This window comes from Catharus ustulatus, chromosome 13 (assembly GCF_009819885.2).
Source record: "Catharus ustulatus isolate bCatUst1 chromosome 13, bCatUst1.pri.v2, whole genome shotgun sequence".
Taxonomy (NCBI): Eukaryota; Metazoa; Chordata; class Aves; order Passeriformes; family Turdidae; genus Catharus; species Catharus ustulatus.
This window is the reverse complement of record NC_046233.1, coordinates 451,848-471,696: the sequence shown is the minus strand read 5'-3', so window position 1 is coordinate 471,696 and position 19,849 is coordinate 451,848. Positions and strand designations below refer to the sequence as shown.

The 19,849-nt window shown below is 52.3% G+C and overlaps 1 protein-coding gene across 2 annotated transcripts in view; it reads right to left on the bottom strand.

Annotated features, from left to right (window-relative positions):
* Nucleotides 1-19,849, bottom strand: part of SRGAP3 (SLIT-ROBO Rho GTPase activating protein 3) — a 65,114-nt gene that overhangs the window by 15,966 nt on the left and 29,299 nt on the right. For both annotated transcript variants that reach the window (XM_033071408.1, XM_033071409.1), the window contains exons 2-9: nt 19,483-19,675; nt 17,144-17,306; nt 12,164-12,226; nt 7,821-8,006; nt 6,340-6,468; nt 1,402-1,623; nt 871-972; nt 452-649 (exon numbers count right to left, since the gene is read on the bottom strand). In XM_033071408.1, the coding sequence (XP_032927299.1) occupies nt 452-649; nt 871-972; nt 1,402-1,623; nt 6,340-6,468; nt 7,821-8,006; nt 12,164-12,226; nt 17,144-17,306; nt 19,483-19,675 (1,256 nt within the window). The remainder of the gene's footprint in view (nt 1-451; nt 650-870; nt 973-1,401; nt 1,624-6,339; nt 6,469-7,820; nt 8,007-12,163; nt 12,227-17,143; nt 17,307-19,482; nt 19,676-19,849) is intronic.

Below are 19,849 nucleotides of genomic sequence, written 5' to 3'. Positions count from 1 at the left end.
CACACCCCAGCTCAGCTTCTGTGCCTTCCTTGGCCTGTCAGTGGCTTCAGCTCATCTGCGGGCCCAGGGCAAATTCAAGCTGTATAGGCTAGAGAGGAGGACTTGGCTCAGAGTCCTGAAGGCTTCCTGAAGTGACCCAGGATGGTGGCCCACGGTGAGGCCATCTGGAGTCTGAACCCTGCTCTGAGCCTCTCCTACTCTACTCAGTAAGTTTTCAATCTCATGTGGCTGCTCCAGTTGTTCCTTCAAAGAGAAAAACAAGGCAGGCACTGGATTGTCAGTCCCTGTGCAGTGCCCTGCCACTGAAATGCATTCCAGACCCAGATCTGACAGAAGAAAAGTACTTAAAGAGACTGAATTGGTTCTTGCTCTTCACTAATGAGCACTTAACTGGGCCTCAGCCCTGGTAATTAATGCTCTGCTGTCCTGTATGGGCTGAGCTGAGACTCACAGTGAAATAGAACATTTCAGTCTCCTGCTGGTTGGCTCTCCTCTTGGCAATGTTGATTTTGCTCATGTAGGTCTCTGATGCAGCTGATTTGACCGACTCAGTGGAGCGGCTGTGCTGGAAGGCATCTGAAACATCAAAATCTTCCACTGTCAGCATGTCCTGCAAGGTCTGCATGGTGGCATCCAGCGTTTTCCGTACCTGTGAGAAACAGGACAGCGTGGGTTTGGGGCAGACTGGGAAAAGGGCACGTGGTGAGCCAAAACAATCCCTCAGCAGGCAGCTCCTGCGCCCTGGGCTAGCACTGGCTGTGCTCTGAGCACTTCCAGCTCTGCCACAGCAGGGCTCCACACCTGAGCACAGCAGGAAGGCTCCAGGGGGAGAAAGGCTCAGCAGTGCTGCCCACAGAGCCAGCCTCTTACCTCTTCATTCTCGATCTTGAGGGTGGCCAGCCGGGACTGCAGCTGGTGGTAGCGCATCAGCAGCTCGGTCTGCACAGGCTGCTGGGCGCTCACCTGGCACACCTGGGACAGGAGACATTCTGGGTCATGCATGCACCAGACACACATTCCCATCCCCACACCACTCCCTGCAGCCCCCACGAGCTCCTGGCAGCTCCAGAGAGGTTGTGCTGCCATGCGTCCCATCAGCAGTGCCCGGGACCTGGGCCAGCACCGAGCGTTTTGCTCAGCACTCTGCCCTCTCCCAATTACAGCAGATTAATCACAGCTCCCCTGTGCAGATCTGGGGGACAGAGGGAGCCAAACCAAGGCTCCCTAATTGGGAGAGACACGAGCAAGAGGCAGCCTGAAAGGAGGAGCAGTAACAAGCCAGGAGTCTCATTAGGAAAGGAAACAGCAGCAGGGTGTGAAGGCGGCAGGGAGGGGAAGGAGCCAGGAACAATTGCACAGTGATGGCTCAGAGGAGGGGAGGCCAGGCCCCTGTGCAGTTACCTCATCCCCCATGTGAGGCTGGAACTCGAACTTGAGCGGCGGGCAGAAGACCTGGTTGCACATGTCCATGATGGTGTGCTTGTCGCTGCGCGCGTCCAGGTTGTCCACGGCGTTCTCGATGACGTCCAGCCCCTCGTGGCGCGACGTCTCCAGGTTGTACTCGGCAGACAGGTACGTCCTGAAGGTGCGGGCGAGGCTGGCGTGGAACCCCAGATCGCAGCACTGAGGACACAAAGCAGGGGCTGCTCACACAAACGCTGCCAAGAACCACCAGGTTCTCAAACACAGATGGACGCTGGAGCGAGGGGAGGCAGTGGGCACAGCCCTGCAGCGTGTGCACAGCCCTGCAGCGTGTGCACATCCTGCTCTGTCCCTGGCAGCTCCCACCACAGAGCAGCTCCTCATGCTGCTGATCACTCATGTCTGTCTCAGGGAAAATGATAAAACTTGGAGTTAATTGCTGCCAAAATACTGTACTTTAGAAAAAACCCTGGTTTTAAACATTGTCCTCACTTTAAATGAATTTGCTATGTCAAGTGTCATGCCAGCACAGGGATTTGCTGCCCTGAAAGTTCCATCAGAGCTGAGCAAGTCCAACCTGTGCCCAATCCCCACCCTGTCACCCAGCCCAGGGCACTGAATGCCACATCCAGCTGTTCCTTGAACTCCTCCAGGCATGGAAACTCCACCACCTCCCTGGGCAGCCTGTTCCAGTGTCTGACAACCCTTTCCATGAAGAAATACTTCCTGAAGTTCATATTGATAAACTCGAAGTGAAATCCAAAACCTCAGTTGGTGCCACAAGCAGCTCCAGCCCCAGCAGTCTCACGGTTGGTGCTGATGTGAGGAGACACCATCAGCTGAGATCACATCACAGCAGGGCTGTGCTTGCTTCAGCCTCTCCTAAAATCAGCAAAGCTACACTGGGCCAGCTCTCAGCCCCACTGCCCCTCCTGGCATCTAAAAGCTGTGAAACCCCACGTGCAGCAACGAGGAGTTTTGTAAAAACTGTTAAATTGTCACAGCCCTTCATTTATCCTGCTTCTATTTAGCTTCTAATCACATTAATGGAGAGTATGGGCAGTTATGGACTGGCACAGACCTGCCTTAAAAAAAAAAATCAACAAGCAACACAAAAAAGGTAAGGGGTGAATTTCCATTTGCTGCTTGGGGCAAAACCTCATTCTGCACTGCACATCTCTGCCATAAGACAGCTTTAGCATGAACACCCTGCAATCACTGCAGGCTGCACAGAAACCCCAGAGCTGGAACAATGCAGACTGTGCCAGCACTGAGGGTAGAGCAGCGCTCCTGCCATGGCCAGCAGTGCCTGGGAACGGACTGGGAGCTCCCAGCACCTCCCACCCCCGAAATCACAACCACTTTGCTACAAAAAACTACCAGGAGGAAATATCTGCTGCTGTTCAAGGGTGGGAATTCCCAAGGCACACAAAACCCAGCACTATGAGGCAAAGCACTGAATGCACAGAACCCGAGGACAGGGCATTGCCAGATGCTTTTAGGACCAAATTCCAAATTGCATGTGAAACGTTTCCCATTTTTTGCTGCCAGACTTGCACTGAAGCCGGTGGTGATTTGCAGTGTCCAGAGAGCAGCTGCTCCTGCAAAGCAGGGCAGGCACTTCCCACACACACTGCACACTGCAGCCCCTGGAGTCAGCACCGTGCTGCCTGCTTCACACACGGATGCCCAGGGAAGAAAAGACGGAGCAGGGACTTCCACGCAATTCCCAGAGGAACACACAATGGGGAGGGGAGAAGAAAAAGGAAGGAAAAAAAAGACTTCAAACCGATGCTCCCAGCCCCAGAACAAATGGCATTTTCTCACCCCTCTCATCCCTTTGATGGCAAATAAATTAGAACCACAAATAACGATCCCCAGCCCTTCCGCAGCGCCTTTCATCCGCCAGGCTCAGAGCTCCCCGAGCATTAATCCATCACGTCTGGTAACACCCTGCAAGGGCTGGGAACGGAGGATCCAGTGCTCAGCCTGAGAAACCAGCCAGCTCCTGCAGCTCGAGCAGCACGTTTGGCCAAACACCAGGGATGCAGCCAAAACCCCAGTGCCTCCCCAAACAAACCCCCAGTGCCTCCCCCAACTCATTTGCTCTGCTCTGTTCCCCCTTTTCTGCCTTTTATTCTTATCTGTTTTCTAAAATATATTCTGCATTATTTTTAATTATAGGCATAATATATAATAATTATATGTGTATTTTAATTTTTGGCCTCTACTCTCTTGATGCTGTCACAAAACCCAGAGCTGTCCTGAGCAGCAAGCAAATCACAGAATCCCAGAATGGTTTATGCTGGGAGACCTTAAAGATTACCCAATTTCAACTACCCTGCCATGAACAGGGACACCTTGCACCAGCCCAGGTTGCTCCAAGCCCCGTTACCAGTAAAGCCAAGTGAGGATTTTTGGCATAACTATTTCAACCGCTGTTTCTGTTCCCTAGCTTGGCTCAGCTAATTTTTCCAGGGACCAAGCAATGTGACAGATCCATGTGATGTTGAATTTGCTCAGAGTTCCCCTCCTTTCCTGGCCTGTCTCAGACACAGAAGCACCAATCCTTAGGGAGGTAAGCTGCTGCTCCAGAAGGACTCAGAGGGGGCTGCACACGTTTTGGCAGATCAGTTTGTATGGACACCAACTGCTCCATTTTCTCTGCTGAATCCAGTGATATCTTTCATGTGACCACTTCAAACTACCTTGCAGCCATTTCCCACAGAACTCCAGAGGGATGGATAAGGAGCTTTATCTCCTCTTTACATACGTGGCCAAAAAGATTAACTGGTGACAGAGTTAATGACAGAAACGAGTCAAGCCCAGCGTTTAAACAGATGCACGTGCCACAGTGACAGGGAAAAGCTGATTTGATCTGCCTCTATATCCTTCCCTTCCTTTCTAGGACAAAACAACGAGGCCACTGGAGACAGGGGCAGACGGCTCTGTCCCCTGCATGGCTCCAGTTCTCATTAGCCACAGCCCAGGAGGGCTCCCAGCTGGCCCTCTGTGCCCAGTGAGCCCCAGCCAGGGCTGCAGGGATCCCAGGCTGTGCCTGGGACACACCACTGAGCCACTTGGCTTGGGGACACAGAAAACTCGGGGTGAATCACTGAGCAGTGTCCTGGCGGGTCGGGTTTGTGTGAAACCAGCAGCTGCACATGGCAATTTGTGCTGGGGATGGAGGCTGTGTGACCCATTCCCTGTCCCAGTTTGTGCTGGGAATGGAGGCTGTGTGACCCCTTCCCCTCTCCCAGTCTGTGCTGGGGATGGAGGCTGTGTGACCCTTCCCCTGTCCCAGTTTGTGCTGAGGATGGAGGCTGTGTGACCCCTTCCCCTGTCCCAGTCTGTGCTGGGGATGGAGGCTGTGTGACCCTCCCTGTCCCAGTCTGTGCTGGACACAGAGGCTGTGTGACCCATTCCCTGTCCCAGTTTGTGCTGGGGATGGAGGCTGTGTGACCCCTCCCCTGTCCCAGTCTGTGCTGGACACAGAGGCTGTGTGACCCTCCCCTGTCCCAGTTTGTGCTGGGGATGGAGGCTGTGTGACCCTTCTCTCTCCCAGTTTGTGCTGGACACAGAGGCTGTGTGACCCCTCACCATTCCCAGTTTGTGCTGGGAATGGAGGCTGTGTGACCCCTTCCCCTCTCCCAGTCTGTGCTGGACACAGAGGCTGGACACAGACCCCTCCAGCACACTGGGACTCATTCCTTCTGGAGCTGCTGCAGCCCTTCTTGCCTCACCCCTGCAGAACACACTGAACTTTTAGAAAAGCTGTGCAGACAAACTGCTCTCCCTCCGAGGATACAGGACACCCATGCTCAGCTCACACACCCAGTATTCTGTTTCTTTGGTGAATGTAATTTATAATCGGGGAAATTTCATTGCTCCATGTTAAAGATGCTTTAGTTAAATCCCTGAAGGGATTCCTGGAGTGCAGAAATGCCATCTGCTGACTCCAGTGGAAGTGTCAGGAGGAAATAAAAGTTGGGAAGAATAAGATAAACAGACAGAGTTAAAATGGAACTCGGCAAATCTCCAGAAAATCAAAGTTCAAAAAACTCCACTAAAGTAAGTCATTCTTGCTTAAAAAATAATTAAACGAAAGAAAAAAAACACAAAAGTAGAAAGCCTGCAGAGAAATCAAGGTGTTCTCACACCTTGCCATTCAAATGTCTCCACAATCAACTTACTTGTTTTTTAACACATCTTCAATAATAAAGAGAAGGGACATAATGAAGAGTATTTTATCACATATGAAATCTTGAAGTCATCAGGGGTTTTGCATCAGACTTGCTTTAATTCTCTGAAGTGCAACCACATGCTAACGAGCTAGGAAAGGAGGTAAACACTGTGGCAGCTTTTTAAATTGCACATTTAGGTAACGATGGTAACTCAGTGCTTCAAGCTCAGCTATTTATGCACTGTGCAATCTACACACCATGGGATGCCTGCTAAAGGAAGAAGCAGAAATCCCTTCTCTGGGTGAATCCCTCCTCTGAACCACCTCCAAGCAGTCTGCAGGAGTCACCAGGGCTCAGTTCCTGCCACTGCCCTGAGCTCATCCCCTGCCAGGAGCACCAGGACCAAGCCCAGAGGTGCCTTCCCCAGGCAGGACAGCACTGCCACCAGTGCTGAATCCCACCAAAGTCACCAAGCAGCAGAAAGAAGAACCCCTCTGTTCCAGCACCAAAAGCAAGGCTGTGTCTGACCTGGGGAAGCATTTCTGTGTCTCAAACACAGACTGACCAAAGGGCCCAGAAGGAACCTCGGTGACACCTGGCTCACCCCAAGGCAAATCCATCCACAGGACACCTTTGGTCCCAGTTAAGAACACCCCAAAGCCCCCCAGACACCCTTCAGCACCCAGGGCAGTGCAGCTGAGAGCTCAGCAGGCCGGGCACAGGGAGGACTCACGTCGATGAGGTCGGACACGTCGTGGATGTAATATTTGCTGACGGCTGCGTTGGTGGCTGCCAGGTTCAGCAGGTAGTCATTCCTGGCTTTTGTACACTTCAGCTTGTTCTCAGAATACTTGGCTTGTCTCTGGAAAAGCAGAATGGAGAGTCAGAGCACAAACAGGATGGCACTGGCACAGTTTATCCTGCCACAGAGCCCCACAGCACCCTGCAGCCTGGGTGTGACGAGGTAATTACTGAAAGTTGGTCTCTGGTATGAAAACAGAGACCTTGCCAGGGTGGGGGAGATCCCATCTGAGCACCCCTCACACTGCCAGCCAGCCATGACGAGTGAGTGCATCCTGCTAGAGGTACTTGGAACCCTGAGCACAGCTGCTGCTGGGGATTTTGGCATCAGTCAAAAACAGAGGGCCAAATTTCCCCCCAGAAATGCTGACATATGTTTGGACTTGCTCCAGATGTGTGCAGCTGTATCAAAATGGAATCTGGCCCAGAGGCCCAAGCTACACAATTCAGAACAGGATCCAGAATTCAAAACTGTAGGAAAGCAGATGTGCTCCAGATCTGGGACATCTGCTCAGGCAGATCCCTGCTCTGAAGGCTGAATCAAAAGATTAACCCTTCTGAGAAGTTCACTGTTAGAAATGTCCCAGGGCTGGGTGCATCAGCAAGCAAATGCATCCTGCTGGGGAAGCTATCTCCTTTTCTCCAAAATTAACACAAAAACTTGTGGAGATCCTGAGACACAGGGGATTTGCTGAGGCCAGAATGGCACAAAGTGTTTTGCCTAGCAAATCCATCTAAATGCTGCACTCTCACTCCCAGACACTCTGCAGAGGAAGAACACTGGTGTTTTATAGATTCAGCTATTTTTTCACTACCAGGAGTCAGTGCCTGAGCGAATCCAAGGCTGCTGTTCATTTTTAAAAGCACATCCTTACAGAACACATCACAAACCCCAATCTCCCGGAGCAGGGACTGGTGTCCAGACCAGGACCCCTGCCCACTGCAGGCCTGGTGCCCTGCCCTCCCTGGAGCCTCTCAGCTCCCAGCTGGCACAGCCAGGTCCCTGCCACACTGTGCAGCTCCCACCCTATCCAGTCCTCCTCCCTGTCCTGTGCTCCAGGAGCCACCCAGGCCCCTCCAGCTGTCTCAGCTCCCCCTGCACAGACACAGCCAGGAAGGTGCCCAGGTGGTTCCTGTGCAGGTCCAGCACCCTGTCCAAGGCTGCACTGCCCATCCCTGCCATGCCATCCTGACCCTCAGTCAAACCCTCTCTAGAAGCTGCTCCTGGCCCTTCTCCACACCTGTGATGGCCTCGGGGTGCCTCCCAGCAGAACACGAGACATCAGCCGTCCCAAGCCCTTCCCAGGGGCACAGGAACGGCCTCACAGACAGAGACATGGCTGGAGCCAACCCCTGCTGCCTGCAGGGAGCCCCAGCCCCAGCCCAGCTCCCTCCTCCTTCCCTCTCACCCACCTTCTCTTTCATCTTCTCAATCTTCTTGACGGAGCTGCGCCGCTGCGGCCGGTCCTCGTGTCGCAGCAGGTTCACACTGATGTCCCCTGACTTGTTGAACTGCTTTTCTTCCTGCTTCTCTGCCTCCTTCAGCTTGCTCTCGGCACTGATGCTCTCTGCATGGTACATGTGGTAGGTCTTCATCACCTGCAGGCACAGGAGGTCATGAGCCACCTTCCCCTGTGACCTGCAGCAGGACACGCCAGCAGCCCCGGGCAGGGCAAGGGGCTCTGGGGCATGAAGGAGCAAAGAGGGGAGAAAAGCTTGAGAGATTCATCCCAGCCCTCCTTCTAGAGGCCCCAGGCTGGTCTAAGGACGGTGGTGACACTCAGCCCCACTGTGGGGATGTGACCCAGCTGCAGTCAGAGCACTGCCTGCCCTCCAGCAGGAAACAAGGAATGACCCCAGAGCTCTGCAGCTGGGATATGGGGCCATGGCAAGTGACTGTGGGGGAGGCCACAGTCACTCTGAACTCCCTTCTGACCCAACCCCTCTGCTCCTACACTCGCTAAGCCATCAGACAGCTCTGCCACCCAGACAGCAGAACCTTCTGGAAGTGGAGGAGCTGCAATTCCCAGGCAGAAATGGGGTTTGTCTCCTCTCACCACCTCATTCCCCCTGGCTGCCACCAGCAGGCACAGGCAGTGCCAGGACAGCAGCACCTTGCTCTTCACACTGCAGACCCACGAGAGATGACGCTGATCCTGGACACTCGACAGGCAAAACTTCCACCACAGCCTTCCCTTTCAGGAACAGGATCCCAAAGGGCACACTGGATCATTCTAACAGAGCTGGCAGCAGGGACACATCTGCTCCTCTGTCTTTATGCCTTTAGTCACACTGTCCCCTTCTATCATCTCCCTTTGGGATGTGGAAGGTTTATTTCACATTGCCTTGACACAGCCCCCAGTGCCCGACTGCTCACGGCCATCAGCCTCACCAGGGCTGGGAATAAAGGCTGGGACACGCTGGGACGGGCTGGGGACACGCTGGGACAGGCTGGGACACGCTGGGACGGGCTGGGCACACGCTGGGACGGGCTGGGCACACGCTGGGACGGGCTGGGCACACGCTGGGACGGGCTGTCTGAGGCCCAAGGGTTAAAACAGAGCAGGAACCCGCAAATGCAGGGCATTTTTACACACAGCTTAATGTAGAAAACACAGAGTGTCCTCAGCTGCAGCTGTCAGCAGGACCCAGGAGTGTTTGCCTTGGAGCAGATCAGGCTGAGACACATGATCCCTCCTCCTGCCAAGCAAACCTCAGCTGCTGCAGCTCCCAGTGCTGCATCCACAAACCTGCCACTGCAGGGACATCCCATCCCAATGCAGGGACACCCCAATGCAGGGACATCCCACCCCAGAGCAGGGACATCCCACCCCAGAGCAGGGACATCCCACCCCACTGCAGGGACATCCCATCCCAATGCAGGGACATCCCACCCCAATGCAGGGACATCCCACCCCAGTGCAGGGACATCCCACCCCAGTGCAGGGACATCCCCCATCCCACTGCAGGGACATCCCACCCCAGTGCAGGGACAGGCACGGGGCAGTGAACAAAGGCTCCTGCCTCGTCCCTGAGCTCCTGCATTTCCAAACCCTGCAAATCCTCAGCAGATTCCAGCCACGTATTTCAACTGCCTCTTCTGCAGTGAATGTCACAGGACACACAGACACCAGACAATTCCTGGGGTTTTCTTAAGGGCAAAGGCCAGAGGGTTTCATTGAGCCCTCCTCATCCTCACCATCCACATCTTTGTGTGAAACACAGAGGGAAGTGAAAGAGCAAAGTGCTGCCTACCAGGGCCTCAGGCAGTAAGAGGAAAGGGTTCTGCAGCACTCAGGTCCTCACACATGACAGAGAAGCCCAACGAGTAACAGGGGACCAAACTGCAGGATTTTTGTGAAATCTCAAGGTTGTGGGACAGTTACCCAACCAAAACAGACACCTGAAACAGCTCCCTGTGCTCCTCACCAGTGCCCTGCCACACAGCTCCTGGAAATTCAGAGGATATTTCTGCTTAATATCTGCCTCAATTCTGGCTGGGGCCAAGCTGCAGTGCAGCAGTCAGCCCCTGATCTGCAATTCCCTGGTGCCATCCCGGTGCCTGCAATCACATCACCAGCCCTGGCCTGCACTGCTGTGACACAAAGACAAACTGCCACAGCTGCGTCCCGGGGATCCTTCCTGCAAATCAGTTAATTAGCTGCAGCCAAGGAGGAAAAATATGTTCCAATGTTCATTAGTTATTTAACAACACGAGTTGTGTTTTCCATATTAATTACATGTTCTGGATAAAGGCTGTTGCCAAAATACCAGCCGTAAATGGCACTGCTGGCAGTCTCCAGCTACAAGGGCTTTGTTCTCCTCAACAGCTCATCCCCAAGGCTCTGACCCAGAGAGGAGCAGAGCAGAAATGGGGTGACCATGGCAGGTACAGGCTCAGGCCCCCTCATTCCTCTGCCTTCACCAGCCCCAGCTGGAACCTCTGCTGGAACCCATAAGGAGGAGCCAAAGGAATCAAGATGGTTTTAATTCACAGCCAAATTATTTCTGCACAAAACCATTCACAAGCATCTCCACTTCAGAATGAAAGTCATCCACTTCTGTTTTGATTAAAGTCAGTGTGGCTTTGGTTCCCTGCACACAGAGTCCACAGGGTGACTCGCATCAGAACAGCAACAAGGCTGAACTAAAATCAATGTGGTTGTTTTGGCTTAAGTTTGAGACAGTGAATGCCTGAGAAGCCTGTAAAAAATTGTCATTTCCACCCAATGCACAGAATTCCCCTCGGAGAGGCTTAAAAAGCAGCCTTGGCAGGGCATGGATGAGCTGTGGGTAAAGGCCTGGCCAGAGGCAGGAAAATCGACTTCCCAGTGCTGACAGCAGCCAAGTGACATTTCTGCAGGAGCAGCAGAGCCCTGTGAGCCAGGCCCTTCCCCTGGCTCTGCTTCTGGCAGCAGCCACAGCTCCTGTGCTGCACAGGACACGCCAGCAGCAGCTCAGCCCAGAGGTGTCCCCAGCAGCCCTGAGCCAGGGGACCCCTGGGCAGAACTGTGACCAGCAGGAGCTGCTGGCACCAGGCAGATGTGAGGTTACCCCAGGATTTCTCTTGGTGCTTTTGAACCCAGTGTGTGCCTGCCCTGCTCCTCCCTGCTGCAGGAAGGACACAGCAGTTTGTTACCTCAGCAGGACACAAACACAGAGCTCCTGCAGCTGCTGCAGCCTCACCACTCAAACCAGTCTGCCTCACCACTCAGGCCCATTCTGCACAGCACACGGAGCAAAGCAGGGCATGGGAGAAAGCTCAGCTCCGTGGGGACGAGCAGAACTGCCCTGTGTGCTCCTCCCTGACCACTGTCACCCCCCCCAGTGACCCCAGCACATCCCTTGGGGATGGCCCTGTCCCTGGCTGGGCTCAGAGCACACTGGTCCACAGCTATCCAGGTCAGCCCAGCCCTTGTTAGTCTTTCCTTGTTTTGCATCTGTCATGCTGCTGCTGTAATTAATCTTAATTAGTCACCACCCCTAACACAGCTTGTGACATTCAACCATCAACAATGCACTCCCAAATCTCACAGAGGCTTTTTAATCTGATCTGCTGTCCACCCACACTGCAGGTCTCACAACAATCAAATCCTTCAACAGCCAATGCAGGAACAAACCTGTTAAGAGGAGATTTATGGCAGAAATTTCAAACACAATCATTCATGCTATGTTGTTTAGGCCTGTTTTTTAAAAAGATGAAATAGAATGATTGTTTAGGAATAAACCTACTGCAGTATTATTTATGTACCAGTTACAGACACAACGAAAGAAAGCAAATACATTATCTCAATTTTCCAACAAAAGGCAGACTCTATATGGTTTTGTTGCTCCTAAACCACAAATAAAATAGATTTAAAGAAAAAAAACACAACACTTGCTACAGGGCAAGAGGCAGCAGCAACACAAAGACTTTTAATACCCTGCTATGAAAACCTGCTTGAAGAGCCATGTCCTGACTAACTGGGAGGCACAGACAACTGTGCAGCCAAAGCTCCTCGGGGCACAAACAGAGCTGAGCCCCTCTGAGCCAGAGGCTTCTGCATTCCCCAGCAGAAGGTCCTGTCCAGCCATCCCCCAGGCCACAGGAGCCTGTCTGTCCAACAAACAAGCACGGCCAGCTCAGAGCCACTGGTGCTGCAATCACAACCCAGCAGGGCCAAAAGGTGACAGTGGTGCCAGAGCCCAGCAGGGCAGAGCACCACAGGCACAGGGATCACCCTGGAGCACTGGAGGTGGGATCAGCTCCTGCTCACCGTGTAGAGCTCGTTGGTGACCTTCTGGAGCTCCTCGTGCATCTGGAGGCCAATCTCCTTGCTCTGCAAGACAAAAACAAGAGGTGACACTGTTACACTCAAAACATGCAGCTCTAAAATGAAAATACATTTCAGACAAATCGTAAATGTGAATACACAGTGCAGCAGTCTTGGGCAGTTTCAGAACTGCTGTGTGTTCATTTGATGTTTGCCCATGGATCACCTAACCTGGGTTTCAGAGACCATGAAAAGGAATTTCACATCATTTAACTTACTTATCCTGCAAAACAGATGAATCTAAAATTGCAGGGAATACTGCTTTGCCCTTCCACTGGTAGAATTCACTCCCAGCCCACAGCCAACTCCCCATTTGGGTGTACACTCAACAGTCTCCCCCAGTTTGGGGACTGGCAGAGACTCCCTTTGAGGCTGGCAGGGTGTACATCCCCCATGTGTGGTTGTGCAGTCCCCTGGACTGGCATTCTGCAGCCCCACAGCATCACCTGGCAGTCTGTCTGGATCTGAAACACTCTGCTGCTCTGTGACTGAACACGTGCTGCTGGATCTGCCATTTCCAGCCAATGCTGGTATTTCAGAGCAAACACTACCAGGGCTCCCCAGCACTGGCATCCCAGGTTTACATTCCCCATCACCCACCCCCAGCTGCTCCTCAGTAGCTCATTTTCTCTATTCTGACTCGAGTGAACCAAAGCATCTCCGATAGAGAGCATTACAAAACAGCTACACCACAGTTACATAATAAAGTTTCCAGTTTCACAACAGCAGCAGCCAAAGTTCAGCCAGCTGAGGAGGCACTCACTGCCAGCGAGGAACTCCTGGCATCCTCCTGTCTGCTGAAATCCCATTGTCAGCCTGTGTTTTCCCTCTCCTTGCCAGGCAGGATGAGGCAGATGCAGTCACCAGGCTCCTGGAGCAGGGACACAGCCCTTAAGAGAGGGCAGAGCACGGGGAGCTGCCCAGCACTGCAGCCTGGCTGCAGACCAAACCAGCTCCTGCTGCACCCTGCAGCTGGAGGTGCTGGCATGGGCTCACCCTGCTCTCCTGCCTGCCTGCAATTGCACCACAAATCTCTCCAAGGAATCTTCTTGGCTAGGAAATACTTATTATAGCTTGAAGATGTGTTTAAACTAAGTATAGACACCCCCCTCCTCCCTCCCCTAAACCAAACCAAAACAAAACTGAGCAGTTTCTTCCAGATTTCCTCAAATAACTCCAGGAAGTTTTGTGCACGTGGGCAGGGAAAACAACATTCCACCAGGCTGGGGGATGAGAGAAGCCCTGACACGGGAAGATCCTCTAACTCCAGTCAATGGCACAACCTACATACTTCAAAACCTTAATCTAGATTATTGGAAGTCAGACTTAGAGCAAAGCTCGAAGCAGCGAGTCTGAAGGGTGGAAATCCCACCCAGCACCCCGAGTGTGTCCATGAGTTAGTGCCAGGGTTTCTGGCTCAGTGCCATCCTCAGACTGATGCACACTGGTCCCTCCATGGGTACAAGGGGCCAGGACGATGCCAGTGACCACGAGGTGCTCAAGGAGCCAGCAGGAACCCTCACCTGGACTGGACCCCAGGCTCCCAAGGGACAAGGGACAAGAGGAAACAGCCTCAAGTTGTACCAGGGAGGTTTAGGTTGAGTATTAGGAAAAATTTCTTCTTCTCTCCTGGAGGAATGTAAAAGCTGTGTGGATGTGGCACCTGGGGACAAGGGGCAGTGGTGGCCTTGGCAGTGCTGGGGGAAGGGTTGGACTCGATGGTCTCAGAGAGCTTTTCCAACCTAAACCATGCTGTGATTCTAATTAAAGTCCAGGTCTACAAACAGGGGGCTTGGAGCCCACAGCCTGCAGGAGCTGAGGCACACAGACTTCAAGCACAGGCAACTGAGCAGCTGAAGGACTTGCCTCTCCTCTGAGAAATTATATCTGTGTGTTTACAGGAGACAACACCAAAACATCATTCCAGTTCCCTGGCACCATCCACAAATCCCAAACTACAATTTAGCTGCCTCACATTCCTCCTATAACCCACAGTTGCTCACTGAGACAGCAATGGCTTCAAGTTAGCAATTTATTAAAAATCCTGCCACTGCTGACAAAGTGTGGGAAGCAGCAGCATGGATGACTGGTGACAGAGAACACTTATTCTAAAGACAAAGACAAGAGCTCCCATCCAGACACTACTTCTTCATCCAACCTCCATCCAGGACAATGCAGCACGGGCTGTAATTAAAATCACTGTCACAGCCCATAATTAAATCCCACGCTGGGGAATAACCCAGCACCCTTATTTTGGACACAGCAATGCTCTGTCTCAAATGTATAATTTCCTGTATCCATATCTGGAAGAAGCATCAAAGCTCCTTCTGCCACAGCAGAGCAAACACCTGCTGGCAATGGGTCCCTCAGCCCGGGTTTGGGTCTGCCAGGACACACTGTGAGGTTTCATGGTGACAGTCTCTCCCTGACAGCAGAGTGAGCCAGATCCCTGCAGGGACACATCTCAGCATCTCCATTTCCTATCAGCAGCATCAGCACGCTCGCCTCCATCGTCCCCCCTGCACCGGGAACGTGACTCGCACTGCCAGCTCCAGGGAAATTTGCCCAACTGAGTTCTCTTCTTCTGCTTTCCTCACAGAATCACAGGATGGTTTGGCTTGGAAGGGTTCCCAGGCAGACACAGAGGAGGGGCTGGAGCTGCTGCTGGCCAGGGGGGACTCTTGGGTGGGGAGGAACAAAGCACAGTGACAGTTCAGTGGTGGGTGAGCCCAGCCCAGCACCCCAGAGCAGCACCCACATTTCCTAGCCAGGTTACCTCTTGCTGAGCAACTGCTCCTTAGTTCTGCTCATCCTGCACCCCTGAGCCCTCCCTGCAGGGATTGTTTACATTTACATAATGAATGCAGCAAACACAAAACCTCCTGGTTCCTTATGTCCCCACAGCATGTCACAGGCCATTAATAAACTCTAAATGGGAAGAATTAAAAGTGACATTTCTGGAAAAAAACGTTATCCTAATTTATCATCAAAGAGCAATCTCCAGCACACCCAGCAGCTGAACCATGAGTGTGGGTGCTTTAACCCTTCTGGAGCTGGGTTCTCTGCCAGCAGCCTGCACAGCCTGGCCCCTGGAGGAGGGCTTGGAGCTCTTCACCCACCACACTCCAAGCCAGACTGGACATCTCAGACACAGACTCCTCCTCTGAGCAGCCTCAGACCCATCAAGGCTGGATCAGGCTCCTGTTTCACACAGCAGCCCGAGGTTCCCTCTGAGCACTGCTGGGAAGTGCAGCCTCAGATCCCTTCAGACAAGGCATGCTACAGGCTGAGAAAAATAAATAACCTGAATGTGCCCAAAAGCTGCAGCCTCCCTGTCCACATGGAAGGCAAACATTGACACTGAGTCTCTTCCCTGATTTGGCTGAATATTATTCCCAGGGACAGGAAAGTCCAAGGAACAAACACAGTGAAATCACGGATGCCCAAAACTGCAAAGTTCCTCTGGATGCAAAGCAGGTGCACACAGACCACGCCAGCTCTGCTGGCAGCAGATGGAGGACACAGAAACAAGGAGCAAATAGCTCTATCAAATTTAAATGTTGAACCTTAGAAGGTGAAATTCAAGCTCCAAAATGAGAGGAGATGGAAGAACACCAAACACAAAGAAATAATTCTGCTGAGTGGATGATATATTTCACCAGCCTGTTCTGGCTGAGGATTGACATGCAACACTCAAAACACTGAATATATGTCCTTGTTTAGAGCTGCCTGAATTCTTCCTGTGCTTCCAAACAAGACACAGCATCCACAGACACAGGCAGGGAAAGCAGAAGGATAGTTTAAATATAAATCTCAAAAAATGGTTCAGAGTAAAATGCAAATGGAAGGAACGTTTTGAGACAGAACTAGATTAACCAACATATACCAAATATCTCAATTTCTGGAGGGCAGGAAAACAGGAAAAGCAATGATATCCCACATCAAATCAGCCAACACAAACCCGACCTTGCAGTTTAATTTCTAGGTCAGATCTACAAACTAGAGGAAATTGGCCATAGAAATATCACATTAAATTTATTCTCCAGTCAGGCAGAAATTCCAAGACAAGCCCTGATCATGAAGGTTCTCCTGTTGCAGAGGCAGGTGCCCTGTGGCTCACCCTGCTCCCTCACCACAGCCCCAGCTGCCCCTGATGAAAACAAGGCCACAGAGCCTCTGCTGGGACTGTGCTCTGACCACATCCTCACCTCCAATGAACAGTCCTGGTCCACCTGAGTGTGATTCTCACAAGTCTCTGATGCTCTTTTTCAATTTGGTCATCGTTAATAATTCTGTATCATCAGCAGATTTAGTCATCTTACTATTCAGACTTTTTCCAAATAATTCATTATGAACTGCATTGGAACTCTTCTTCCTTTTTTTCCTGTCTTTTAACTAATCATTAACCCAGAAAACAACTCCTCTCTTTAACAGCTCTTCAGGAATTTCAGCTAAGGCCCTTTTCCAGTGAAGCTAACGAGATGATTCATGTCATGACATGTCATTCCCTGCACCAGATAATGACATGACCTCTGGAAATACCTCCACCAAATTTCTGAGGCACGACTCTTCCCTTCAGGAGGCCCCACCGACTCCTTTCTTGTACCTGCCTCACAGCTGCCGTTCTGCTCTTGAGCAAGGTTCCACCCAACAGCCTATCCTGATCTGCTCTCTGAAGCCCTCCAAGAGCCTTCAAAAAAATTCATCACATTTCCACTCCTCATTTCTCTGGCACTGACACTTTGGGCACCAGGTCACACCTCACACTCTAGACTTGACAGGTCTAGATCTCAGTTTCTTTAAAACTCTAGGATAAACTTCACCTGGAAAGACTTTTAGTGTTAGTCCCTTGCAAGATTTGCTCTGCAACATTCATGACAATTCTATTTTAGCCTGAAATTCCAGGATGGATGCCCAGGTTACCTTTTTGAAGAGCCTGATGACATCCTCACTGATCTGGGACAGCCTGACAATGACATTGTTCATGAAGATGTCGTTCAGCGTGGCGTGGTCTCGGCTCTCCCGACGGGTCTGAGTCAGAACCAGGTACCAGCAGTTCACAGGGGAAAGGAGGTGCTGATCTTTCCTAGAGAATTGCGGAAAAAAACCCCAAAAAGGCCAGGTCACATCACAAAGACACACATTTTCAAAGGTGCTGAAGGGACTGTAAATCCTGAGTGTCACAGCCTCATCAGAACAATGACACACATGAGCAGCTGGGGAAGCGGCGCAGATGAGCCTGGTAAGGGCAGGTACAGAGCAGTCTGGAAATAAAAAATGTATTAATGGAGTCTCTGGATGTGGAATGGACAGTGAGGACTCAGCAGGAGCGAGCACTGAAACCAAGCTGACCCAATTAACATCACCAACACCAGCACTTCTGCCCAGTTCTCTTAGAACAGGGGAGAACCACTCTTCACCTGTGGACACTGCACAGCAGCAGCTGCCAGAACTGCAGGAAAGCCCAAATACTGCTCTGAGCTAATGGGTGAGGCCAGACACCTCCTGAACCTTTGTGGGCTCCATCTCTGAACCAGAGCTCCTCACTGGCCAATTCCTTCCACTCCTCGGTGCACACTGCAGCATCCAGCAGCACACCACAGTCAGATGCCAAAAGGACAGAGAGGATCTGAAGAGCAGCTCCTCATCAGCAGGGCTTGGCATAAGGCAGCAGTAAAGCCTCACACTGGAGAGACCGAGTAAACAGATTAAATGGGATTTAGTAATATGGAATAAATAGGATTTAGTAATGTAACAGCAAAAATCACTGCTCTTGCAGCTGAAACAGAAAAAAAAAAATCACCAGGGGTTAGAGGAAGAAACAGACTGTGGAGAGCCTGGGGCTGGTGAGGAGAAGGGCAGCAAGAGGCAAAGCCCAGGCTCTGCAAAAGGCGCTGAACAGCAGCTGCAGTCTTTGGCCACTGAACTGAACGACAGGACTTTCACCTGGAGCAAAGGGCACAGCTCCAGCTCAGACACTGTCACAGACAGCACTGGCAGAAGGGACAGGGACAAACACTGCGGGCCAGGGAGCAAAGGTGGAGAGCTCAGGCTGAGGTGAAGCAAGGAGAGCAGCCAGGAGCAGCACCTGGCTCCATGGTGGAGGAGCTGCCACATGGCCACGGGGCACGGATTGTGCTGGGCACAGGGCACAGATCCCACTGGGCACAGGGCACAGATCCCACCGGGCACAGGGCACAGACTGTGCCAGAACAGTCCCTGTTGGGCACAGATCCCACTGGGCACAGGGCACAGACTGTGCCAGAACAGTCCCTGCTGGGCACAGGGCACACATCAGCCCTGCTGGGCACAGATCCCACTGGGCACAGGGCACAGACTGTGCCAGAACAGTCCCTGCTGGGCACAGGGCACAGACTGTGCCAGAACAGTCCCTGCCAGGCACAGGGCACAGATCCCACTGGGCACAGGGCACAGACTGTGCCAGAACAGTCCCTGCTGGGCACAGGGCACAGATTGGCACAAGCCAGCATCTCACCATAGAGCAATCATCTCCAAACTGAAATTCTGAGCCAAGTTTGTTTTTCTTTCTGTTTTTTCACATGTTTTCTGTTTTAGCCAAGCTCACCAGTGCAGTTAGACTGAGAGGAAGCTACTTTTGAAAACACATTATTTACATATTCATGAATTTCACAATTGCATCACTGGTTTGAGTCTCACACAATCCCAGGACTGAGTTCATATTTCCTACTTCAAAGCTTTGTTTCACAATATTTCCACTAAGAATCTGCCTCCCTCCAACACCACATAGCTAAGTACCGAAAAAACACATACTTTATTGCAAATAAAGTGCAGTAAACTCCATTTCCAGAAACAGCTTCCAAGCCTGAGCCTGCCAGTGAGCCTGCATGAAAATGCAGCCTGGACAGCTGAGGACTGGGCTACACAAGGAAAGCAGGGCTATAGACCAGGCCCATCATTATTTGCACAATGAAATCATGGCTGAATTGAAGACCCCTCCAAAAATCGAGGAGTTTGGCTCCTTCCTATCCCCCAATCCGTGTTTTCATTGTATTGCTCAACAGGTGTGCAGTAAGTGCAATCCCCTCAGCACAGGTCAGTGGTGCTGTGGTGGAAGGAGCCAGGTCCAGGTGCTGCTGAGAGCCCCACGCAGGAATGGACACACGGGACCCTGCTGCCCCACGGACTTTGCTGCACTTGGGGACTGTGCAGCTCCACAGCAACCTGCAGCGCTCCCAGCCACCTCCCCATGCCCTGGGAACAGCCCTGGGAACAGCACTTACTTGAACTGGTGCTCTCTGGAGCTGCGGATCTTGGAGGAGAAGCGCTCGGCCAGCTTCTCCAGGCTGCGCGAGTACTCGAGCTCGATCTCAGCCTTCCTGCGGAAGAACTCCTGCAGGTCCTGCAGCAGCTGCAGCCGCGACTCCGACTGCTGCTCCAGGCATTTCAGCTGCTCCACCAGCTGCGTGCGGATCTCTGCAGGCACACAGGACAAACAACATCAGCTGCAGGCAGGGCCAGGGAGTCCCTTTGTGCCGGGCCAGCAGCACGGCTCTGCCGGAGCTCCCTCCGAGCCCAGCAAGGCCAAGGGATCTGCTTCAAAGAGAGAGCAGAGCACTGCCACCGACCAGCCTCACACTAAACCTGACT